At 34.5% G+C, this 26894-nt stretch overlaps 3 protein-coding genes across 12 annotated transcripts in view; 2 read left to right on the forward strand and 1 right to left on the reverse strand.

Moving 5' to 3' along the window:
* LOC145945786 (uncharacterized) lies at positions 1 to 10172 on the forward strand. Of its 9 annotated transcripts, none has more exons than XM_083054929.1 (19): positions 1 to 205; positions 358 to 609; positions 941 to 1107; positions 1390 to 1796; positions 2909 to 3469; positions 4371 to 4459; positions 4587 to 4738; positions 4828 to 4988; positions 5817 to 5893; positions 5976 to 6085; positions 6160 to 6374; positions 6464 to 6572; positions 6658 to 6761; positions 6882 to 6945; positions 7028 to 7106; positions 7187 to 7414; positions 7617 to 7722; positions 7807 to 8035; positions 8309 to 10172. In XM_083054929.1, exons 8-19 carry the CDS (start codon positions 4846 to 4848, stop codon positions 8447 to 8449), a joined length of 1605 nt encoding a protein of 534 aa, XP_082911055.1. In that variant the 5' UTR covers positions 1 to 205; positions 358 to 609; positions 941 to 1107; positions 1390 to 1796; positions 2909 to 3469; positions 4371 to 4459; positions 4587 to 4738; positions 4828 to 4845; the 3' UTR covers positions 8450 to 10172. The 9 variants fall into 9 exon arrangements, with proteins under 9 accessions (XP_082911055.1, XP_082911058.1, XP_082911062.1 ...); XM_083054936.1 differs by having other exon boundaries at positions 5 to 205; positions 7187 to 7324; XM_083054932.1 differs by lacking the exon at positions 1390 to 1796.
* Pig-s (phosphatidylinositol glycan anchor biosynthesis class S) overlaps positions 8461 to 26894 on the reverse strand; it is a 24444-nt gene continuing 6010 nt past the window's right edge. Inside the window, exons 3-10 of the mRNA XM_083054928.1 lie at positions 14375 to 14605; positions 12862 to 13059; positions 12231 to 12449; positions 11672 to 11860; positions 11472 to 11610; positions 11070 to 11214; positions 10617 to 10963; positions 8461 to 10330 (exon numbers count right to left, since the gene is read on the reverse strand). Of these exons, the coding sequence (XP_082911054.1) occupies positions 10165 to 10330; positions 10617 to 10963; positions 11070 to 11214; positions 11472 to 11610; positions 11672 to 11860; positions 12231 to 12449; positions 12862 to 13059; positions 14375 to 14605 (1634 nt within the window). The 3' untranslated portion in view covers positions 8461 to 10164. The remainder of the gene's footprint in view (positions 10331 to 10616; positions 10964 to 11069; positions 11215 to 11471; positions 11611 to 11671; positions 11861 to 12230; positions 12450 to 12861; positions 13060 to 14374; positions 14606 to 26894) is intronic.
* The window catches only part of LOC145945784 (protein I'm not dead yet-like), a 16395-nt gene continuing 4853 nt past the window's right edge, over positions 15353 to 26894 (forward strand). The window contains exon 1 of one of the 2 annotated variants that reach the window (XM_083054927.1): positions 15353 to 15979. The gene's annotated coding sequence lies outside the window, so the exon portion shown is untranslated. Of the gene's footprint in view, positions 15980 to 20568; positions 20696 to 26894 lie in introns of those variants that run through there. The other variant, XM_083054926.1, reaches the window with a different exon arrangement.

Genomic DNA, 26894 nt, shown 5'->3' on the forward strand with positions numbered 1-26894 from the left:
GGAAATAACGATTATATCACTTCGAATAATGATTTCCGCATTATCAATCACATTCGCTTCACTTCGATAATAATATTCTCCCACGGGGAGAAGGATTTATAGAAAGAGGAGGAGAAGAACAGAAACGACAAATAAGGCAAATATAGACGATTGTATCATTTCGCACGACAGCATAAAACTTGGCGTCATGTATGAAGTTATATACGTACGTATTTTTAGGTCGAACGTGACATATCTATATTAGAGATTCGTATATATATTATAATCTGAAATATTATTTGTTATTCACTACATCTCAATGTAATCTTGTTATAATTAATCATTTTTTTAACCTTATTATTTTTATTTTTTCATCAGACATTCACGACTGTCAAATTAATCAGGACCAGATATCCCGTGTTCAATCCGAAAGAGCGACTCAATCTCAGCGAAGACATACATAGGTATATATGCTACCGTGCAACGCTAGGATAACGTGTGTTTTTGTCATCGTTTCGAGCGGGAATCAATCTTCGCACGTGGGTGGACCCTGCCTACCTCTAGCCCTGGGTGGGCAGAGACGGTAGAAAGCGAGCGGTGAAATAAGGCGAAAAAGAAACGGCAAAAATAGTAAGTGTACCACGCCGTTCCTTATCGCGTCCTCTCGTAAAATTCCGCCGCGCGCGCACAAATTCTCCGCGGGAGCGAGAGCGAGGGCTCCTCTAGCTCCTAGAGCTCCTATACAGTGTCCATTATTTCGCCGCCGCGCTGTCGATCATCTCGCTGAAGTCATCTCGAAAATTTCCATACCGTGAGTACTTTTTAATTGTTGTAGTATTTTAAAAAACGCGTCATATAAGTTCAGCTATTATATTTACACAAATCGATTAAAAAATCTTATTCTTTCCCGCATTTCGATCAATCTGACATGCATTTTTCTGAATCCGCTGTGTCTTTTTAGAAATAAAACAACGTGTGTGTGTTTACATTTGAGAGAAGAAAGAAAGGCGAAGAGAACAAGTGGAAGAAGAAAGGAATAAACGCATGTTTGATTTAATTGCTTAATTGCGAACTGTCAAAAGTGTGTGTCAATTCGATATCTGGCTAATGCGATCCGGCTCTGCGCATGTGAGTTCTCCGATCTCTTCCTTATAAAGCTTGACAATAATGACATCTCTCTCTATTTAACATCTCGAAGAAGTAACTAACAATAAGTCACGTCAATGTAACACGTGCCGACATCATCACAATACCTATACATTTGTCATGCATAATTTAAAAGCTAATAAATCTCACGACGTGCGCGTCATTAGTTTCCAATTATGTTAGACTGATGAGACACGCGTATTACATTGACGCAGTATTTATATCGGTATAGTATTATAGTGTTATTGACACGTCTCTTTTCAGATCTCGCTCCTCGATTAAAATGCACTTTTGATCGAGAGCGATCGGGAAAGAAAAAAGAAACGCCCATGTTCGCGCGCAAAACTTGGAAGTGTCGCGCTGCTCGAACTCCCATACCATATTTGATCAAAAACGTCGCGCACTGGCTGCCTTTTACTTCGCTCGCACCGTTCGATACATTCTAAAAGCTTGTCGAGCACGCGCGGGGGAACCGGGAGGTCTTTTTAGACGCGGAGGAGAGGAGCCTTTAAGGACGACCGCGGAATCCGACGACGAACCGGACTGATGTCATCGACCGTTCTTAAGACGACGCCGTAGAGCGCGAAATTTTGGCGTGACTTGCGACAATCGCTCCGATCTATAAAGCTCGCGCAAATAAGGCGCGCCTCATCGAGAGTGTGATCTCACAGGTATACTCGAAACGCAATATCGATTACATGAGCGATAACGGTGATTACTTTGTAAAAAAAGCGTTTGATAAATATCAGTTACGAATATTGCTAGCATTTAATATCGATCAAATTTATAGAACGATATTTATATATTACTGATCGTTTATTAATATCGAGATTATACGTCGTGATTGACGTATTTTGTAATAAAAAACTCCGCGTCTGACATGTTATTTAAGATTACCGCCATATATTAAATGGCAATCTTGTCTAAAATCTTATTTATCTCATAATTTTTTTCTCGCGCTAAACTCTTCTTATAATAAAAATAACTTCTCGCGACAAGTCTTTTGTATAAAAGTCTCGTATCCTTATTGCTTACGTCAGTCCGAATGAAAAAAAAAAAAAAAAGGAGCGACACCTTCGTCTCGATTCAGTCGCTGATCATTCCATAAACAAGGTCTCTCGCGCGCGAGACGACAAAAAATCCGATAGATTGTAACGATCGAAAATCGCTCGTGATCGGCCGTGGCTTTTGTCCACGCGGGAGTATTTTTTTGAACCGTGACGCGCGCTTCTTCTCGCGAGACGGACGATGACGTCATCGCCTAGCTAGGTGCGCGCACCGTAGAAGAGACCCGCGTTCGAGAGACAGAGCGACGAAATTCAAGGTCCTCCGCGGAGAGGCGCGCATGCGCGCGAGGCGACTGCGGCGGCGGCGGCCCGTGCGAACTTCACCGTGTGTGACATCACGCTTCATTGTTGGAGGTTTACGTCATTCTTCTGAATCCGTACGGGGGAGAGTGCGCGGTGCGCGGAGATGACGGACGAGCGTGCGCATGCACGCACGTACGCACGCACGCACGTATATGCGGGACAACCTCCTTTTCGTCGCGGAAAAGACAACAAGCGATAAAATGTCGCCCACTCCGTCGTCGCTGACCTGAGCGAGTTTATGTTAATCGCACGCTCCAGCGCGCTTCGTTCTCCAATTTCGTAAAACTTTCGTAAAACAAGAAAATACGCTCGCTATCTAATATACATACGGACGCTTCTTTAATTGGAAAACGCGCGCGACATAACAAAAGTTTACAAGTGTGTGTTTTTCACTGTCAAAAAACTCATTTCAGAGAACCTGAAGATCGAGAGAGACGCCGAGACTTTTCATTGACATATCTACTTGAGTGAGATCCTCATCATCATCATCCACAGGGCGACGACTTTATTCGTGCACAAAATCTTCGACAAATCTCCGAGAGACTTCGTCATCGAGAACTCGTCGCAGAGCAACCCGATGAAGATGTGATCGATCGCCCCGTTGTGGACCTTCTCTACCGCACCGTCTGCTCCTCTCCTCCGCCGTCAGCCGTCAGTCATCGGTGCGCGTACGACGACACGACACGCGGCGCGCCTCTCTTTCATTTTAAATATAACGGTTTATAAATAAGTATGAGCAATAGCGGGAGTGCGCGGCGGGGCTCCTCGCGCCGTTGATTTTTCTTTCCGTTCGCGCGTTGTTTATCCACGCGCTCTCCGCGCGCGAGAGAGACGGATGGATACGTAGAGAGAGAGAGAGAGAAAGAAGAAAGCGAGCGAGAGTGAACGGATGCACTCGACATCGTGACTTTTTCTCCCACTGTGTATACGCTTTGTGCCGCATCGACACGCAACGTCGCCGAAACACCATCAAGGTTAGTGTGCACGCCTCGCTTGGTGTTTTGCGCGCTTCTCTCCGGCCTCGTCGACAAGGATGGTAGACTGAGGGACGATAAGAGACGGAGAAGGAGCGAGGAGGGAAGAAGCGAGCGCGAAAGTCGCTACTTCGACTAGTTACGGACGGATAGATAGAGCTCGCGTATTTAATCAGCGGTTAATTAAAAGCGACAATTATATATTCGTTCTCGGAGTCTCTGGAACGAAGTTCCGGTTGCAGGGATACGAAAGAAAAAATCGTCTCTCGAACGAATATGTATGTGCAAGACAGAGACTAATATTATAGCGATCGGTCCTCTATTTATTAGATTTACGAACGTAATCTTGTGACAGAGAATGTAGATTAAATTTTTACGGAAATTTGAAAGTTTGCTTTATTCTCTACGCGCGCGATACGTCATATCGATTCCGCGCTTTCGTAAGAAGACAAGGTGATTGGCGCGTGGTGTGCGTGTGTATATGTACATGTACAGAAGGTTTGTCAGTGTGACTTGGAAACGCGATTTGTTGTGTGCTCGAGATTTGTTGACAGGACGCCTGGCATTTGACTTTCCTTACGTCCGTCATTTTTTTCAACGTGTGTCCTGTTTAGATATATCTTTTTTAAAATACTTGGCATGTTAATCATGCGATTTTAACGCGATTCGCGTCATATTAATTGGGAATTACGGAAAATTACGATAGCGTGACAGTATGCATTTCTTGGGAACGTTAGTGAGTAATCGTGACATATTATTACCATATGACTGAATATAAGAATCATATATAGCTATTGAGTGTTTTGTATAAAGTCATCTGTAACGTTGTTAATCCCACAAATGTGCAATGAACTTGGATCAAGTGAGAGAGTTAAAAGTTTCCTTTGTGTTTTATTCTCAGGTGAAATTTTCGACTTGAAAACACGAGAGTGAACTGTTAACTCCTGGTGGCAAACACACGCTAGCATGTCTGACACAAATGTCATCAAGGTTAGCATAATCGTTATATTTAAAATAGAGAAAAAGAGAATATCTCTTATAATTATTTGTTGCATTTAAGTCATATATATAAAATATTTCTTAATAAAGTTAATATTTTACCTATTTCTTTCCATAGGAAAATGTGAAAGTCCAAATCAAGAAGTTCGATACATTTATACTTCTGGAAGCAGGACGGATTTAGAACGATTGTATAGTTTTAAATGATGAGGAATATTCATCGCCAGATCTCAACTAAGCGTAAACTTAACAGTCATCTGTATATCCTGTGTGAGTATGCAAATTTTATATCTGCATTTAGTTTCCATTTAATCAGCAGTGTTGAAACAGAGTAAAGAGGAATTGCTTTCTAATTTCAGATACGAGAAATATACGTGATGCTGTTGTTCCCAAACTGTTTGCAGCTGCCCAACAAGCTGCAGCACGACGCTGAGGACTATCCTGAATGTTCCGATGCCTGTATAATGTTAGAAGAATTTTGCATATTTGCCACAGAACTGGCACGTCTGTGCGAGCGAGGGTAACATAAAAACTTTACAATATATTATACAGGTTTGACTTTGCTAGGTATTTTTGAAGACACTATGTATTTCCTCCATGCACTAGCGGGTTTCCATTTCTCCCTTGCATAAGCTAAATTATTTACACTGGAATATATCTTTTTTTTGTTTTGTTTTGTTTTTTGTTTTCTGCATACACGCGATTATCGGGTGAACGAAAATTGTATGTTTCAGGCGAAAATATTGAGCGTTTGATTATGATTATAGCAGGGAATGTTTTAAAACAATGATGAAACGCAACGCGATGTCGGTCGTTGCAAAATTATTTAATATCTGGAAGTACGTTCAACTACAAAAACGATAATTGATTTTACTATCTAACGTATCCTATTACCACACTCTGATGAAATTTTGTTTGCCGATTATGTAAATGATGACGTCTTTTCCCTGCTATACAAGATGATTCACAGATGATCCGGGATAACTGTCATTTTTATCGTGAATGAAAATTATCAGATGATTATTGCAATAACTTGGAATGATGAATCTCATTGACAATATTAACATACTCGTTTTTCGAAGCACGATCATTTAACAGTTTTCACAATAGTTGTGTAATAAAAGTTACAAAACTTATTCCTAGCGGTGATGGTACCGAATATATTTGAAGTCGCAAAAAAATTGGAAAGAAAACATTTATAAAGTTCAACTCAACTTGTATATATACGATAGTCATTACTAGAAAAACATAGTAGTCATTACTAGTATCGAGTGTGATAATATTGGATCAGCATGCAGAGCCTAGAATTGTCGTATTACATGTGTCTGTTCTTGTTCATATTTTATAGAACAGCAGCTGTTCCTATGAACGCCTCTCGCTCATTACACGGTGATGGAAAGGATACCAATCACAAAACTGGTTCAAGTAAGTTAGCAAATGAGCTATTTACCGATTGTCTCAACATGATCCCCCTCAATTATTACTTATTTATCGATTAATCACTCAGAGAGGATGGCATATGAGGTATTTTTGGGCGGGTCTTGCAATCCAACCACCTGGAGGTCAGACATAGCGATTCCGACTCTTCAGAACCTCGGAATTACTTACTACAATCCTGTAGGTACTTACTCACTATCGTCGTCTTCTTCGTCTTCGTATAAGATATCATAATTAGATTCTGTATCGCACAGCAAGTGTCGCAATGGGGTCCAGAGTTGATAGCCCAGGAGTACGAGGCGAAGCAGACGGCCCGGGTCTTGCTGTTCGTTATCGACAACCAGACACGCAACAGCGCGGGCATCATCGAAGCGGCTCAACTGGCAGCTACACGCAGCGAGTCCCTAGTCCTCGTCATTTATCCATATCGCCAGGGGCAGACTATACTCGGGGAGACCGTTTCTACGCAGTACGTTGGCCGATGATTAATCGATCTAAAAAATTATATGTCTTGTTAGAATTTGTTTTTAACTTTCGTGTTTTTTTTAAATTTTTTAGAGAATATCAGGATTTGATGAACGGATTGTTGGTACTTCAGTATCTAATGGAGAGACAAAGGATACCGATATTCGAGAGCGTTTCAGTTGCCCTTCACTGCACATCCAAGGTAATGACTCTTAATTAACGAGCATATTATGCAGCAGAACTAATGATTAATACATGTGCTAATGTATTAATTCATGTATGTACAGATGTTACGTGAAGATATCAATGTACAGGACTGTACAGATTTGTATACTGAAGATGGCATCAGACCTATAAGAATCTCGCTTACTCAGAATGGAACGGATGCAGTGTAAGTTTCTACCGATTCTGAAAAATCAATTATTTATGTATTATATATGTATAGTCGTCTATTGATTAGAACAAAATAAAAAATGAGAGGATTTACAAGGAAATTTTATTTATGTTTCAGAACGTTGCGAGAGATTTTCAAATCTATGAACGTTGATGACAGCGGTACGGTAAAGTTAGGAGAAGTATGTATATATACGTTTTGTCGTGCGAGATATAATCTTTAAAAAAAATTATCGACATCAATACGTTTTTCTTCATTCCCAGGCTTGGGTGACGTTGCAGTCGAATGCAGTGTGCAACAACGTGCCTCTCTCGGATCTGCTCAACACGGTGAATAAATCCGGTAACGTTCATATATCATATTTTACATATTTAATAGACTTGTGGAAAAGAATAATAATCGCAAACACGTTTGTCAAACAGAGATGTACAGGACATTGATAGACGGATTTCCGGCGAAAGGCGACCCGACAGAATTTCGAATCAATTTCGAGCAGTTCTGCGCGTTGGCCAGCCAGTCGTCGTGGATGCGGACGAAGAGTAATGGCGTTTCTTGCGAAAGTGAGATACCTTCAGTATGGAATATATTTTGTAGGAAGGCTTCAAATTTTCTGCGCCGAGCTATTGTACATCCCTTTAATCGTTTTCTAGGTATTTCTAATTTTTCGATCGAATTTCCCTCGCAATCTCTGGCACTTATTATAATTCCTATACCTCGTCCGAATCCTTTGTTTTGTCACTCTTCAAATGCAAATGAAACGTCATGATTGAACACGTAATTAATCTCGTAGAGTAAATTGAAAAAAAAAAAAACTGAATCTGTAACAAACTATTCAGATTCGAATCTTTTCAGATTGGACCAATTCCTTCGCACAGGAGTCTGAGAAGAGAGACATTTACATCGGCGTGGTTAATAAAGATCTGTTTTGGTTGGAATCTTCCGCAGTGCCGTTGATAGAGTGAGTATCGATTCCCGAGCATCTATCCACTACTTGGCGAATTAGTTCTCTTTTCATTCATATGGTGGTTTGGTTCCCTTCCAGGTCAATGAGATTGTCTCTGTATCGATCAAGCCTGAATGAGTACAATGCAAGGATACTGCCGCAGGAATTACATAAAATGAAAAATTCGCGGCTGATCCTGCTGATAGTGCCGCAACATTCGCGCGGCATCGCCATTATGGCGTTGGCAGCTCATTTGATTGGACTGCGTGCTAAGCTCGTTCTTTGTGTTCAGACTCTTCCCGAGGATTCTATCGTGTCTGGCGAACAAGTATGATTGATGTATACCTTATATCCGCTATAAAAATTGATACATTGAATATTAAATATTAATATATGTCAGTCACGCAAACTATTTTTAGTAATAACTGAAAATAGAATTAACTTGAATTAAGATTAAAGAACTTTAATGAATTAAATTTCAAGAATATAATTTCTCGAGTAAATAATAGCGATATACAATAGAGATTTTATATTTCAACATTTATAGACATTTTCTTTTTTACGATAGAAATATAATGTTTTCTTCTTTTGATTGATTTAGCTGACTGAACAAGCCAGAAAAGATTACAACCGGGGGAGGATGTACCTGTCGGACTATGCGACGCGCGAAGGTGTACCTGTTTTTCAGAATATCGCTGATGCTCTGCAACACGCGATACAGTTAGTTCAAAGTCCTTGTTGACTTAATTGCTCTTTACTGTTTTTTTTTTTTTTTTTTCTATTTTCGTACGAATAAGCTCCACAGTTCGACGACTAATTTATTTTTACTCTTAACAATGTCCAACTACCATTTGAGATCCACGCGTACGCATCGTAGGTATAATAATGATGATGATAATGATGCTGGCATTGTCATTATTATTCCTATAATAGGATTAGTAGTAGTTACTCGTGTCGTTGACACACACAAGAGACGCTTCTCCTCATATCTTATCGTTTTATTGATAGCTCTCGTGCTACTTACATGCATTAAATGATGTAAAGGAGATATCACTCGTCTATGTATTATTACTTGTTTTTAAATTCTTGACAAAGTTGAAACACAAGCAGTCAAGATCTTTTATTTCCATCAAGATATTCCATACACATTAATTTTTATTATTAATATTATTTATTACGAGCACAGGACATTTCTTGGAGCAATTATTTTTACTTTATGGGTCAAATATTGGGGTTTTTTTATTTTTATTTTTTTAAAGAGTGTTTATACATGCGTACCGCATTTTACTTTAGCTAAATGCATCGAGCAGCTAATCGTTTTATTATATATTGTTTAATGTTTTTATTATTATGTTCTTCCCTTTATCGAATGACATTGGACCCCCTTGTTATATAAATCAGTAAAGAAAAAAAAAAAGCGGTCTCTCACGGTAGATGGACATGTATCATTTTTCCTCTCTCGTTTTTTTTTCTCTCTTAGTAACTTAACGTTCGCAATTTTTTTGTAACCTTTTGGTAATATGGTTGAGGATTGAGTTGATACACGTGTAAACATACATAAAACTCGTAGTTGTTTCTAACGATCTAATCGATTATTAACTTTTGAAATCTGATCGGTGAGTGGATGCGAGAGGAAGGATGTCGTGCGGGATTCGTTTGCGTGTATGTATGTATGTGTATGCATGTGTATCGATATGCGTACACACACAGCAACTTGCGTGTGATGCACAAACATGAAATTCAATCAACGATGATGGTGAGAATTTCAGTAAATCAGACTGCATATCTTCGTCCAAATCAGTACACAACACATTGAATGAATGAATGAATGAGAGAGAAAGAAAAAGGAAACGAAATATTTAGCTATTTATGTTTGCGAATCGCTCGAGACCTTGCTCAGAGACTTCATTGTTTGAATGAAAAAAAGAAGTGGCTCAAGAAAGAAATTGTTTATTATATTTTCGCACGAATGTGGTTTCATATTCATATTTCATCGAATCATTGCCTCTTCAAAATAAAATAGAGCTATTACAGTTTTTCTCACACGTTTTCCTTTCGATATTTTTTTTCAATGCGAAATCATTGCGCACGATGAAGTAAAAATTCTTAGAACTATTGTATCGTACTTAATAATCGTTATGCGATTCCATCTAATGAACAACCGTCCTTAAACGCGCCTAAATTTATGTAATACGACCGATCGTTGGTTAAAGAACACTTAAAGTACGATAGCCACGCGTTCTTTTTGCGCTACACGCAATGGATAAACATAGATAAGAGCTTTTCTACGATAAACGGTCATTGCACGAAACTTGGTACATATAAACGGTATATAAAATTGTACGAAATTACATATCTATTATTGGTATTTATTACCTCTTGGTCGAAATAATTTTGAATCGCCATTTGATTGTATACACGTAATTATGTTTTATTGATCAGATAAATGCCTTTTCATTACTCGATCTTTGGTTTATCATCCTCGTTATTCTTACTCTCTCTACGGCCTGTCCTCTTTTCTATCTTGCTACTCTTCTCGGGGAAGTAATATCTCCGTATATTCTTAAGCGATAACAGCACCGGTATCATCGCCGGCAAAAACAGGGGAATGTACACTGCATATCTGCAACATTAACGCAAAATTGTCACTCGCGTGTAATATAATTCGAAAATATGCGTACATATTCGCCGCGATAGTTTTCTCTTTTTCGTTATGTGCTCTCCTATTAATTTTATACGAAATAAAATCTAAAAATAATCGACAAACTTTAATAGGAATATTGTGCATTAATTATACATGTAATATTTCTTTCCTTCAACCAACAATGCCGTTTATATTTTTTAACTATAAGAATTTTAAAACGTGCAATTCTTTTTTTCTTAAAGATAGCTAAATATCTCCCACTTACTTCTGATCCTCCGGAAAGTAGAGGAGCGCCAGAAGTGTCGGGTCGGAGAAAGCCGCCTCGGCGGTGACGAAGGCTTCCTTGCTGAGAATGAAACTTCGCTCGAGGTCGCCACGTCGAAGATGCTCCGCAGATTCGTGCACCAGCTCGAGCGCGGTTTTAATCCTATTTCCAACCACGTCCGTGATGACGATGTTGCTGATCTCCTTCAGCAATCGCGACAATGACTGCAGGGTCAGTTTCGCCGAGGTCAATTGCTCGACGGTACGAAACCTCAGTAAGGAATCGATTTCCCACTCGCGCGATTTTAGTCCCACCAACGGCACCGTTGTCACCCCGTCAATGGGTTTCTGTGATTGGTTTACGCGAGAGAGTCATGATTTTTTTTATTTTAAACACGAACAATTCTCTCTACGCAATTAAAAATTAGTAAAAAAATGATTAAATTGCCGTTACCGTTTCTGGGATGCCCAACAATAATCTGAGTTGTGCTAAAAACGTGCCGACCACAGCGGTCTCCTCAGGAACAATAGTAACGACTGTATCCTGCGCATCATCGCAGGCCTTTGATGGTGGGTTGATCAAAACCACGCCACCCCATCTGTTCATTGATACGATATCAATGATAAAAATTAGTTAAGCTAATCAAACGAAGTTATACATATAATATCTAATATTAAATGAATATCTTAATATATAATAATAATTGCATTCAGATTTTTTAAAAATTAATTCGAAAAATAAACATGGTATAATCATAGACAAATAGATCGTATCGTTTAATATTCATGCGAATAAACTAAAAGTAAAAGAACGCAATTACGATGTAAAATAAAATAAATTGTAGAAAGGGAATACCTCGGAGAAAGGAAGGCTTCCACATTACTATCTGTTCGCGACTTGTGTCCGCTGCGAGTGTAGATATGCAGAGGTGCGCTGCTACACGGTACCATGTAGAGAACCAGGTTGATACACGGATGAAGACTAACCTGTGACGCTAAAATTCAGTCAGAAATGCTTGGTGCGCGTAATTCTTTACGTACTTATATGTTACGTACCTAGTTTCTTTTCCAACGGCGTTACCAGCTGCGGCAAAACGCTCTCGCGTAAAGCGAAATGCCTGCGGCTCGGGCTGCTGTCGGGCACACGTTTGGGATTCACGTCCAACGGTAGCAAATAGAGCCACTGCGACTTGACTGAGAAGTTACTCAGGATGGACAGCTCGTCTAGGAACGGCTCTATATAGTCTGTAATAAAATGAAATTAAATCTTTAGTCTCTTCTAACGAATTGTGTTATGCTTTCTTAATTAAAAAAATCAAAGTCAGTGTCTAGTAAAATAAATAAAATTTGATAAAAAATTTTGTCGCTTAATTAATAAAATTGATTAATGGAAAATCGTAGTGTAAATCTCGAAAATAGCTGAAAAAATATCTGTAAAAAAATATCTTACATTTGGCAGCAAATACGAAAAATTTAATTGAGTTTGGCCAAAAATCATTATTACGTATATAAATTGACATAAAAAATTTGTGAAAATATCTTAAAGAGCTCTGTTTTATAATGCAATTGATTAATAATTCGTAAATAAATAAATTCATTAATTCATATGATGTACCTTCGGTCATTGTTCTTAAGTTCCAAACGATCTTCAGCTTCTCGGGATCAGGGTTAACTAGGGTGATTAGAACGTCATATGCCGGACTGACTGGAAATCGTCTCCTGTTCTCCTCGTCCAAGCTATACATGGTTGGTTCGGCGAGTGCGTTTTTTGTCAATGCCAATGACTTGTCGTGAAGGATCCATTCCGACAATACTTGCACCAATTTAGCGGCACCTAGAGATGATAATGTTTATATATATATATATATATATATATATATATATATATATATATATAAAGAACTCTAATATAACTTAAACTGGTTTAAATTGATTTAATCAATCACAAAAAGATGGACACAATTGTTATTAAGTGAATATTAAAGGCAGTTCTCAGCCTGATGATATGTATTTTACATATTTCTTACAATAAAACTTTTTAGATTTTCTTTTCACTATTATTTTACTATTACTTAATAAATGTAAGATGAAAATATAAAGACTGTCTCTGTTGTAAATTGCATCGATGTAGTAGCTTTATGTTATGCGAACCGCAACATGCATTTAAACTCTTCTAAAATAATAAGCTGACGCGGTTTCAAGTAAAGGCAATTCAATTTTAATATTTCTAATGTTGATCAGCTTACTAGTTTCGGTAGAGAAATATAGCGTTCTGTTGGAGCCGACTAGAACGGCGTCATTTAAATTCGTTGCTTCCAGTAGCAGCAAATCACCCACGTCCAGATCGAAAGTCGAGGCCACCTTCTCGAGCTCGTGATACGTGAAAGCGGACGCCAGCAGGTTGTTGGAGATCACCTGATGCTCCACATCCAACTGGTATATTTCTGAAATTTGCAGATTAAGATTAGAACGAAAAGCGATCTAAACGTTTACTGATATCAATTCCTCTACGCGAGTTAATTCGCCAAGTAAATTCGAAGGTATTCGTCTTAAATATATTAATAATTTATTTATTAAATATTAATTAATTACTATTCTCCTTGTCTCCTTTCGACGCTTTATTAATCTCGATATTTTTAAAATAAAGTTATTATTTTTTGTTTTCTTCCTATTTTCATTTTTATTTTCTCAAAGGACTATATTTTATAATACAGACGTGTAGACGTAAATCGATGTTTATTTTCTCTACTTTGACGTCACAATCGGAAGATCATTGACGTAGCTGTACCAATCTTTAATTCGTACGTGGATCGTAATTGAATGGATCAAAGGTCCTTGTTTATTTTTGTAGTCACAATAGGTATATTCAGGTCAATATCAACCACTAACATAAAGATTCAAATCACATTCGATAACCACAAACACATAAATTGTTGCACAAGTGACCATACATGCATAATAATGAAGCATAACTTGAAGCTCCTTCGATCCTTCGTTACAATCGTATTGCATTATCGGCACCAGAAGCGAGAAATCATGTAAATTATTTTTTATATTATACGTCCAATTAGTAGTTCTTTCGCTACCACTTGCGTTCGATTAGTATAAATTGATAAAATATATCAAACTTTTAATTGATAAACCAGATAAATAGATGTAAATCTTGTTAAATACTATTATAAGATTTATTTTATGAAAACTGTAAAATGCATGAAACGCATTATCATGTGTATTTATTAATTAAGATGGAAAAGAGAGAAGTTTTTATCAATTTATTTTATACGAATAGTAGTATATTTTTAGACGTATATGCAGATGAGTATCTCAAAACTATCTTTTTTTAATAATAGATTCTTCAATTTGAAGACGATATTTCCTAAGCGAAAATATCGAGATATCAATAATTTTCGAATTATAAAATCGATTGAAAAAGCAGGGATTTCTATAAACTAAAAACCTTGTAAAGTTAAAAAATTAACAACTCTACATTCTTAAGTTAAGTTTAGATGAAGTTCACTTTAATAGAATCTAATTAGAAGCTTAATTACAAAGTGTGTTATGAAAAATGGTAAACTTGCAAAAATTATGATCTTCCTGAAATTATTTTTTAATTGGCCAGCGAATCTATTATTAAAAGAATATCTGATTTATGGAAACATACACACTTTATTATATATACTACAAGAAAAGAATTATTATTGTTCTTTTCGACGTTATCATGAGCCATTATTGGATATTTCGCGCTTTATTGCCACTCACCGGCATTCGCGAACGCACGTTTAATTTCACGCGCGAGCAGCTCAGTGCGAGCGTGCGAGAGCCCCGCGAGCGTGATCCTCGTGGTGATCCTGATGTCCAGCTGCGACAGCTCGTTGATTCTGGTATAGGGAAGCGCGACCCGGGGCACCGCCGTGGTGTGCCACCAAAGGGGTACGCCGATTCCTAATAGCAACACCGCGAATGACACACTCGCATACACCCTGTACTTCTCTGTAACAAAGAACACAATATATAATAATTATCAGCATGTGTAATTTTTTAATATATATAAGTATCTATATAAAAAATAAAATGATAATATTTTACATATACATTGTTAATATGACTGCTCATAATTAATTAGTGCGTGATACTGATCACCTGTGTAAATCTTATCATATACAAGTTACTAATTTTTTTATTTTTTTAAATAAAGTAGTTGGATTATGTTATTAAATATGTAAGACAATATATGTTTTAGATATTGGATTATATAACTTAGATATTAGATATGTAATATAATCTTTGTAATACAATCTTTGAATATGAAATATGAAAGGGCTAAGCGTATTTTATAATTCAATTTAATTTTTAATATGATATTTAATTTTATTTAATTTAGATTTAAATAATTCTAAATAATTTTACATCATCGTAGAAATTATGAAAAATTGACGAACCTTAAGATTGTCATTTTACCCCTCTTTTCCCCTATATTTATTAAGTTTCGACGTGTTTGAACTGTACAATTAATATATATAACTAATATAAATTCAATGCATGCGATATACAACCGAGTCTGAATTATTAAAGCAAATAATTAGTTAGATTAATTCTGCGATTTTTATCTCGCGAGGCTGAAATGTCAGTGAGCTCTCTTTCCCGCCCTCTTAGCCTTCGAGATAAAATTGAATCCGGTCCAAGCTGCTAGTTCGTATTCCGCTGTGCGAGCGTGACGAAACTTTAGTTCAATGTTAAGTTCGCGGCCGGACGACATCGCGACTGCGAAAATTATCTAATCGTCGGATTCAACGCGTGTCGTTGATCATTTTCCATGATCGCATTGATGTTCGCTGACTGTGCGTCAATCGCGAGAAAACAAGATAGATTGATCGATTGATAGAGAGGGAGAGAGAGAGGAATATGATGTAACGATACCAAATAATGATGCCGAATTATGTAACAACTGTGTTATACACGCTGAACAATAGTAATGCAATTTATCCAAAATACCGGACACGTTCCCGTCGTTGAGAACTTTTGGGAGAACAAAGTGAACTTAATGATGAGATTGAGCTGTGAAGTAAAATGTATCTGCGCATATGTGAAAAAATGATGAATAATCTGTGACGGAAGACATCTGATCTAAATATTATGTCGAATTATATATACCATATTTTATAACAAATACGCTGATCGATCATTGATTATTGATCGCGTCTCTTTAGTTTTCATTTCAATCGTCGATGTGTACAAAACTTACTCGGCAATGACATGCGTTATTGATCGATGATGCATACGTCATCGTGTGATTTATCAAATAAAAAATCTATTGAATCTTCGATTGTTTTGGAAGAAATCGTGTCTTCGTGTATCGGCAAGATCGTAAGTATAATTTTTAATTGCGATCAAAAGCATGAAAGCTTTATTCGTTATTCAATGGATAGTAGATCTTAATCGAAGAATAATGAGTCTTGTCCGACAATGTTTGCTAATTGCACGGTAAATCAATATATGATCGATTTGGAGGGAGTTAATGAGAATTGGAGAAGCAAATATATAGGTGGCTGGATTTCTAATTTTCGTTTCGATCAGATTAGTGCAAGCAGACCACTATTCCTATCAGATTTAGCATTGAAAATATATTTTTATATAAAATAAAATTATTTAATCAATTGTCTAACCCCCCAATTGAAATATATTTTGCTTCATAAATTTCCATTTGCGTTTATTCAATTATTCTCAAATATGCAGTTATTCTGAAGCATTAACAAGTTTTATTATCATATATCTATGACGTTTGCAAGTTGCCATTGCGAATGCACGCGGGTTAAACGAGCAACATGTTTGACATATAAACATATACGCACCGGCATTTGAACGAATTTAACGGATCAATTAATTTGCTCCGTCTTTATATTACGTAAACGCTGTGTCGTTTTAGAAATGTTTAAAATGCGTTCTATGCAAAGAATTATGCATTTTTTTTCACAAAACATATGGATTCGAATCGACAACAAAATTCTTTCAATTTAGCAAAGTCGCGTATGCAATTGTCACAATTCGCCATGTGTAACGAAATTATAGATTATTTTATAAATAGAGGTATGTACATACAATACTATGTTAAAAATAACATCAGAATTGTCTGTGGATCCCGATACAAAGAGCGACCACAATCTCTATTAATTTAAAATGTTAAATAATATTAAAAAATGCGAAATATTTAGCGTACCATTCTTACGCGAATTATTATACCATCTAAATCTATTATTATTTAGACGTTTACAATCTAAATCTATTATTATTATTTAGTTTATGGCACAAGACTTCTCCAAAGTATAAATGATTGTTTATTTAAGTATATATTGTATCTTCGTAAGTTTAGTGTTTTAATTAATCGACAAGCACAGAGACAAAGTAGAGCGCAGACATTCTTTGAATAAACAAAGAGTTGCGAAAGTGTCTCTGTGCGAAATGCGCCAATAATTTCTAACGCAATGTTTATTTTAGATTTTAATGTTAATGCTATAGTTGATAATTAATTTTGTACATTCGATATGAACATTGTACATTTATGAATTTTATTATATACAGTACCGGCCAAAATTATATCACCTTTTGATTTTTTCAGCATAACTTGTTTTAAAGTGCACGGATCTCTACACGAATCGTAACATATTTTGAAGGACGGTATAACATATATTGAATTATAATTCAATGTTATACCAACCTTCAAAACATGTTATGATTTGATAGAGATCCGTGCACTTTAAAACAAGTTATGCTGAAAAAATCAAAAGGTGATATAATTTTGGCCGGTACTGTACATACTTTACAATAAATTTCTTTCTTTTCGCGATAATAATAATAAATAATCTGCCCAGTGATAATTCTGTACAGTAATCATAAAAAAAGCAATTTAATATTTCATTTTGATTATAAATAATTGGTATAATAACGTAGATGTTAACTAGAAGGCAATTGAACGGCTCACTTTTGAAATTATTTATATCAAAAGCAACAGAATTAAAAAATAATTACACACTTCTTTATGTAATTGACAGACTCATATATACGATCGAATTAAGGAGTCATGTATTTAATGCTGCGACATGCACGACGTTAATTAAAATGTTGCGCGTCGCAATTCTCCGTGATATTCAACGAAAATGACAATATACAATTCAAGTCAATTATATAATTATTAAAAAATGATATCTCGTCGCGAATTAATTCAAACGCAATTTCATTCGGTGTCAAAAGTATCATAGACGTGGCAGACTGCAATTTCTTTAAAATCCTGAATTACGAATATTTTTTCTTATATTTTCAAAAGTGATATTTTATCATCGATTTTTTAATTAGATGCGCTAAGTATGATTTATATCATTTGAGACAATGCAGCATTCCTCGATAGAGGATAGCTGACTCGCGTGATACTTTCGCGATTAATTCGCACGACTTATTCTAGGTCTGGTTACGAATCGCGTAATCGCTCCAATTACTCGAAACAAGACAAATGTGGGGTATTATAACGGTTTTACGATTAGGACCCGGCAATGGTTTTCCTCGTTTATTTGAATTAGCGTTATTTCGCGATAGCGTACAGTAAAAGAGAGTTCCGTATGTTGGTTTCCTTAAATGCGCGCAGCGAGACTATTACATAACGATTTAAATCGATGTATGGCATTATTGTAATGTAGCATAATAACAAAATTACATGGAACAATTACAAATAATAACAAGCCGCTAACGATCCGTGCAGAGAACGCGTTTTAGAGCAGAATAAAATCCAGAAAATCATTAATTTATCATTTTAATTTTCAAAGTATGTAAAGGAAATGCGTGAAAATGTGCATCTAGTTCTCATAAATGGATTTGGAAAGAAAAAAAATAACATATATTTTTTAATTAAAATATTTGTGGCCAGAAAACATATATAATTTTCTTTCGTTTCTTACTCTTAATTATAAAAATTACAACTCAATGCTTTATAATTACGATAGATTTTTATAATTAAGATATTTTATAATTAAGATGCGTAAAACGTTCTAAATTAATCTAAATAATTAAAATTCGCATCAATATTAATGAAATTATTAGACACAAAAAATAACGGAATTTCTTACGTTTCTTCTGCAATAAGATATATACGCTCGTTCGAATGCAAAACCGATAATAATATCATAAAACAAACGTGCGGTCGAGGAAATGAGCATAAATCTTGGAAAACGTATAATTCTTAAAGTCGCGGTCATTTCGTAAAAAACAAAAAAAATGTATCCACACATAAATTAACGCGACATTATTTGCGACTTTATATTATGTTTTACGCTTATTTTCCGAAATATTTTTCCAATACGTCGTCGCTGTTGTTTATTGCAGCGTATTCTTATCTGCATTAATATTGATAGACATTGATATACGATTTCTGCAATATTCCGATAAAATAAGAAATAAACACCATAAATAATATACGCGTAATATAATACATTTTTACACTAGCATACTCTCAAGCTTCTATAGCTCCATATTGTTTCGTGAAAAAAATAGAAATAACAAAATAATAATGTAGCTCTCTTTATCACATAGAATTATGGATTAATTTCTTGAATGTATGTGTATTGATTGATTTCATACATACGCACAAGTACGATTCAGTGCGGCTTTCTCGAATACAAAACAACGTGACGGCGCGCGCGGAATGAATAATGTGTAGCACGAATAAAGAACATTTCCGGCGAATGGCAATTCGAGCGAACGATATATCGAATGCGATTGAAATTTACACCAGAGCAGAGCTTTGTTAAAAAAGGTGTAACGATGCGGAAGAAATTAATTAAAGAACAATCTTTCACATTATATACGTATTTTCTCCCCTCACTTATCGATCGATAAATTTAAGTATCGCTCAACAATTAATAACAATTGTAATTATCAATTCTCCTTGCACTGAAAAATCGCTCGAATGCCAAATATTTTTTTGCGACCAGATTGCAAGTCTCTCTCGAATTATTGGCGAACGGACGAATATTTGCCGGGAAAAAACATGGACCGCGGCAGAAGAATAAAATATCTAATTTCTTCTCAATATGTCTTTTTTTTTACATCCTCAAGTGCATTCGCAGAGTTCGTTTCTTTCTTTATCTGTGTAGACTATACGAGAGGACGAAGGAATGTAGATTTTCTTGTTGCCGCAGCACATTTCAGGTCTCTCTCTTCCTCTTTCTTTTGGCGAAGCAAGATATAATCTGCGAATCCGGCTTTCTTCAAGAGAATTCGCTTGCACATGCACATTGCATCCACCAAAATAAATCCACGATTTTTGACAACTTTATCGATCTATCTTATTCGACGATTTAGAAGGAAATATTGAGAAACTTTTATTTCTTTAATGAATTTTCTTTTACAAAATTGCAACATTATCATCAATATCAATTTACACACATAATAAATAAATAAAGAATATATAGTTTAATGCTTCAAAAAAATCTCTGATATCAAGAATGCAGTTTTTGCGTACATGTGTTGAGAACTAAAATCAGAATCGATACGAGTTCGAAGATTCTCGTCCGTACGCACAAAAGAGGTTCGAGAGAGTGTTTTGGGACCAAAGTGCCCAATTTTTTCGTAGACTAGAGTATCGCAAGAAACCTCGAAAAAATCTAATCGCGCTCGAGGAATCTCGAAATGTTAAAAAATTCCTCGAAGAAACAATATGCCACACAACTTCTCGTGTTCTCGCTTCAAGGAGCAAAGGCCAGTAGTGTAAACCCCCTCGGAGAAGGTTCACGGTCCGATCGAAATTCTGTCGATCGCTCGTTAACAGGTCAAGATCCTCGCTGAAAGAAGCCCCCGGGGCTTCGAGAAATTGCCGTAGCCAGAGTGAGCTGATAGAGGCAGAAAGAGAGGAAGACACAGAGAAGAGGAGAGGATGCGTCAAAGAGAAGAGGAGGGATGAGGCTTGAATTGTACAGACTTTAACTTGGTGTGCTTTCGAACTGGACGGTCAGTGCGCGCGGGACTCAACGCCGAAAAGCTCGGAGGCGCATTGTGAGGCAGCGGATTTAATTAATGGACGAATTAACGTTAAATAAGGTGAATTCGTGCGATGAGAAAGATTTGTCTCGTGGAGTTATTATGAAATTAATTTATTTATTCTTGTAATTTACGGGTAATTCTATTAACGTATAATAAATTTTAATTAGTGGTGAACAACTGTGATATAGACTATCTCGTCTTGTAACAAAAGCGATTGTGTTATCGCAACGCACCATCGTAATATTTATGGGCGTATATTGTTCAAAGTGTTGTGATTAAAAGGGATGGATCACATTATGGAATGAATTTAAAGAAGGACATGATAATGTTTTAAGTCTGCGCTTCCTTCCCTCAATTGGACGTATTAATTACGATTGTTTATTTATATTTGAAATTATCTATTTTAAAAAATTTAACGTCAAGCCAAATTTAAATCTAAAGAATACGATCCCAAACGAATATTAATAGATATCAAAGAGTGAAAAAGCATTATTTAATATTATTAATTTCATATAAATTTATTTTAAAAAAATTAATAATTGATGTTTCTTTTCATGCTCCTTGATATTTATTTGTGATTGTTCGTGCTTGGTCTGAATTCTTAAGATATAGATATTTATTATTGCAAAGGACGTAATATTCATAATATCAGTCCTCGGATTTTATCATACACACACAAAAACTCTAAGGATCTATAGAACCAAGGACATTGAATAGATTATCGTATATATATATATTCGTAGATTAAAATATAATGCTTTATATAAATTTGTATTTAAAATATATACAATAGATATAATTAAAATCCAATTTTTCAAAACATTATGTTTTAGTCTATACGAATTTTATATATGATATCTATTGAATGTTCTTTGATCAATCAAAAATGAGTTTCCCTTAACGATTTTTTAATAGATCGTCTTAGGACTATATAATATTCAAATTTATATATACATACATGTATATATAAATTGAAGAAATTTAAAAAATCCGCGCACTTTTCAAAGATATTTAATTTCTATCTGCGTCAATAGAATAAAGTCTACTATAAAAAAGCGCGTTTCCGTATCACATAAAACATTCATTATAAATATTTTACATTACATTGTTTACACAATATGTATAAAATATATTATACAAAATGCACACAATTATTAATATTTAATTATTAATATTTTAATCTCAAGACTTACGCGATCAATTTTAATCGTTCTGGATCTCATATTAGATCCCAGATCTTTAAATCTATGTTGAGATTGATTCCCTTTCTTCCCTGCAGGGTAAAGCGAGAGGCAACTTTAAAATTTCAAATGATATCTAAGCTCAATCATTTCCGTAATCTACGTTAGAAAGTAAACATTTTTTTTATAAACCAATTCCTTTAAAAATTACAAAATAACATTATGTAATTCAATTTATTAAATGCTTAAAATATTGATCATTTACATGTAAATATTTGTTTGTTCTAAGAATGAAACTATTTCTAACTCGGGTCAACATTTCGGGAGTTATCATGGCACAGGCCTCAACCTATTCATATCATTTACTTCGTGTCATCTCGGTGTCATTTTTTGTAGTTGGTTGTTCAAACATTACTTTTTCTTTCACATATTTCGTATCCAAATTGAATTACGTGTGAATTACAATGCTATTTTGCCTTTTTATTCGTCACAAGAGATCAAGCTTGACACAGATTTAAAGGCTCCTGGAATCTATGAAATTCGAGACAATGAAAAAAAATTAATTGTGTAATTTTCGAGATATTAAACTGTTAACAGTTATGCAAGCCACCCTGTATATTATTATTATTACGAATATTCGCATACATAAAAGTCGAATTGAAAGTATTATATTATCGATGTCGTCTGTCGTCTGGCACGTTAAAAATAGAACCTTAAGTATATTCTATATTATTTTGTCTCGTCTTTTATTTCTTCTTTTTCCTCGAAGATACTTACAAAAATAATTTATATTTAATTATTATTAAATTAATTATTATTATTAATTAAATTTAATTATTATATATATTGTACAATTTTTTCGCTATCTTTTATGAGACAATTCATTTTCTTAAGAGGTGAAATATTAAAACGACCCAACTGGCTAAGATGATCTTTATTAATTCGACATAAAACAATAAAGACTACGTTTCGACCTTTGGTTCAGGTCCTTTTCAAGTCTAAAATTAAATAAATTAATGATACAAAAATATGAAAAATAACGGACGAAAATATTAATTATATAATTTTGTAATTTTTTAGAAATTTTTTAGAAAATAGTGCAAACCTCAATTATATTTTAACAAGTCATTTTCTTAAGTCTACTTCGCCCGAAGAAAAAAGAGGAAATAAAAACATTGAGACAAAAATAGAATACTTAAGCTTCTATTTTTGATATGTCACACGGGGACAGACACTGATAATACTTTCAATTCGGGTTCTATATGCATACGAATATTGGTAATAACGAGGAAAAAAAATCAACCCCTGGCAATTCGTCGAAAAGATTAACACTTGGTGTCGCACAAATTGCAGTGCATTAAGCCGAATGTAGGCCGAGCGTAAATTAAGTACGAGTAAACGATCACGAACAAGCGTGAAAAGACCATTAATTATTAATTAAAAAGAGCTTTAGATAATTTTTTTTATAAAACTTTGTATAAAATAATTTGTTATAAAATTATGAATCATAAACAAACGCTTCTTTCCACTGATATTCCTGTGCTCGGCGGTCTGCATTCGATTTAATCGATTTAAATGCTCTCCAAGAGACTCAACTCGACACGATATAATAGGACGATTGTGCACAATAATTCACAGTTTCGATTAAGCACTCTCGATGATTCCCGTTCCGGATTCGTGATGTCTATCGCGAATGCGTATACGCGCGATATGTATCGCGAATCAGCGACGCGGAACCGATTTAAATACATCTCGCACGCACTTGATCGTCTTTTCATTCTCGACAATACGATAAGGATGCGATCGGAAAAGTCTATTTTTTATATATTAGATTATATATATATTTTTTTTTTAATGTTACATAATATAAATATCTCTCTATCTGAAATTTTATTAAAAAATATTTCTCGATTAATTCTCTGAATAATTTTAGACTTTAATTCTTTTACAAATAATTGAACGGGGATGAAATTTTCCTTGTGAAAAAAGTCTGCTCTCTCTTCAAAGAGTTATTAAAATAAGCAAGATAATAAATAATAAGCGCGTGAAATATTATGAGAAACAAATATGGTGAAAACAAGCAATATGGGGACAACCATGACTGCCACTGATTCACAATATTTTTATCGACCCTTTCCTATTCGAGATTCTATATTTAACGCGTCTGAATCGCAAGCGGTATAATGATGCGTGGTTAATCGGCTCTTTTCGAGATACGCCAAAATCCGACTTAGGATCGCGATGTGATTACTCCCGAATCGTAAATTACACACTGAGCATTTTATGATTTTACATAACAATTTTTATATACGATAATCGCGCCATTAATGACAGGCGACATCATCATTTGACAACATCTTCGCCCTCGAGATAACGACCCGACTCTGTATTCGCATCCGATTATCCAAAATACACGTATATAGTCACGTGTAATAAGTATGTAATTACATTGATTGCGCGATGGTTTTCGTTATCGCAAATATTTTCTTTTTTCACAATATTAAAGATAAATATCACGCGATCTCTCATTCGTAATATATCGGATTATGCGAGTAAACGTTGGTTGTGAAAATGAAGACAGAGATGTGGAAAATGGGTAGGATGGTAAATGAATGACGTAATTTTGTGTGTCATTATCAATTATAATGCCTGATGGGTGTAAGAACTAACTTCTGAAGAAGGCTTCTTTTTAAATTGTTTTTCTCGGTTCTTTCGTAAAATTAATTATTATCTAATTACGAATGTCGCGTTTCGCATTCTTTTTACATTCCGATATGTTATTTCGCTATTAATTCAATTACAAATGCAGTCTTCCCGCATATAAAAACATTGCGATAATACTCGCAATAATTGAAATCGATTGAATACTAAAACAAAAAGAAAAATAAAAAAAATAAATACTTAAAAAACAAAAAAAATCGAATATTTATTTATATGGATAAAATCATAAGAGAAAAATCTGAAATAGAGAAACCATATTGCTCGGAACAACTTGATATACTTATAGTTAATATTAAATCGAAGTAATAACATAAGTAATTGATAATAAAATTATCGAATTAATGTGAAAATCTTCGACTTTGCTGATAATAATGTGACGAAGTGCAGGGTTAAATCGGCGGCGAATCTATTTTCGTAAATAGATTTATGAAACGTCTCACTACATTTTACAAATAATACGAGTTTAGCTTCTACTATACACATACACGTCAAAGACCCTCGCTGGATCCACGGATTATTTCCGAAACACGAACACAAGATCGAGTTTCTTCAAGATCGAATTCCTGATCGAACTTACAAGGTGTCCTGCACTTTCGCGGGAAAATTCTCAAATTAATTTGAATAAAGAAAAAATCTGAAGCAGATTCAAATCACGAAATAATATTCGTGTAAATATAATTATTATCAAAAATTATCACAAACATTTTTTTTATGTAAGAGAGCATTTTGTGTATAATAATTTTTTGAAAAAATATCATTTAACATAGTATCAAAATGTTTTGAAAAATTAAAATGGTCATGCATAAATATGTGAATGTTTAATCATGCGATTACACTACAGTTTTCTTACCATAACGCATGCAGATTTATGGGCGACAGTATTGCGCATGCTTCCTGGAATGTCACGCTCGAATAAAAGAGAGACTTAATGTATTCTTTTTATTAATACTATCGGTATATAAACTTATCTAAATTCATTAATCTATTCTTATGTGATTACAGATAAATCATATTTTTAACAATTATTATTTTCATTGACTGTATACTGCTATTGACTTCATATTAATATTAATAATCTTTTTCTTTGACTCTCTCTCCATTAATCTGATATGCATATGATAAAATAAGTGAAAAATAAATGAAAAAGTAAATCATCAGTGTATCCAGCCGAGGGTGTATTGAAAGAAGTCAGTCATTTAAAAATAAAAAAAATAATACACGCATAAATATGCATGACATATCATCGTTTTAATTACGTCTACCGCAAAGCGCGTCAAGTTATTATCTCGAATGTTTTCACGATTTAATACAATAAACTGTCGCAATCTGTGCTCTATTTTTTAATAGGACTGGCGACTCATCAAGGACCCGCACGAAAGAGACCTAATTCTTTAACAATCGCGTTGCGTTTTCAAAGCTATCAATTATCAATTTTTTTTTCTATTGTTCGAGGGTTGATATCACGAGAATCGCCGTTTGATTTGCATCAATTGGGAACGTTATCGTAAAAAATATTATTACACAGAAATATTAAAATTCTAAAACTTGGCTAAAACCTGATTAAAACAATCAGTATCATGTTGTAAGATTAAAAGGAAAAAATTTTACTTCTTTCTCTTTCTAAATAATATATTAATATCTATTACACCTGACAGAGAAAGAAAAATCGATTTCAAATTGATCTGAAAATTTCTACATGGAATATTTTGTTATTGAGATACAAGATAATCCAGATCTAGACAATTATGTAAATGCTGTAATTGCTTCAGCTTTTCTGTATTCAAATTATCAAAACATTATATGTATATTATTTTCATCTTTATCTTAAATAAAAAGTGTTATCTTTTTCAAACTCTTTTAAAGCGAGTTTAATCTACATCGCTGTAAATATAAGTATATAAGTAGAATTTTTAAACGTGCGCTTTTAGTGCTTATCAGTGTCTTTTTAGTTGCAAATACCATGTATATACCAAATAGAAATCATCTGTCAAATGCTATATTTTAAAGTTTTTATTTTTTTAAGAAATAAAAAATATATGCGTGAAGAAGTATATATTAATTATATTATATATATTTTTATATTTTATAAATTGTTCTTCTTAAAAGTATTATTAGATTAAGTAAAATTAGATTGCTTTATAATTTTATCTTTCACCTAGATAAATTTAAAACAGAATTATCTTCATCTCATTTACGATTTATATATATATATATACATATATATATATTTTTTTTTAATTTTATCTTCATTTATTTTCCCCCAAAAAATTGATTTATTTAATTTTTTCAATTTTTCAATTATATTTTTTTATCCTCGCCCTCCTATTCATATTATCTATAAATTTTTATTCTTT

Source organism: Prenolepis imparis, unplaced genomic scaffold (assembly GCF_030444845.1).
Source record: "Prenolepis imparis isolate NDT839.2.m4 unplaced genomic scaffold, iyPreImpa1.0 SCAF_15, whole genome shotgun sequence".
In the NCBI taxonomy this organism is placed as follows: Eukaryota; Metazoa; Arthropoda; class Insecta; order Hymenoptera; family Formicidae; genus Prenolepis; species Prenolepis imparis.

Coding starts and splice junctions, on each gene's coding strand:
- LOC145945786 (XM_083054929.1), top strand. CDS start 4,846: ATGCTGTTGTTCCCAAACTGTTTGCAGCTGCCCAACAAGCTGCAGCAC. Junction 7,107..7,186: donor CAACACGGTGAATAAATCCG/GTAACGTTCATA, acceptor TTTGTCAAACAG/AGATGTACAGGACATTGATA. Junction 7,415..7,616: donor TCCCTTTAATCGTTTTCTAG/GTATTTCTAATT, acceptor GAATCTTTTCAG/ATTGGACCAATTCCTTCGCA.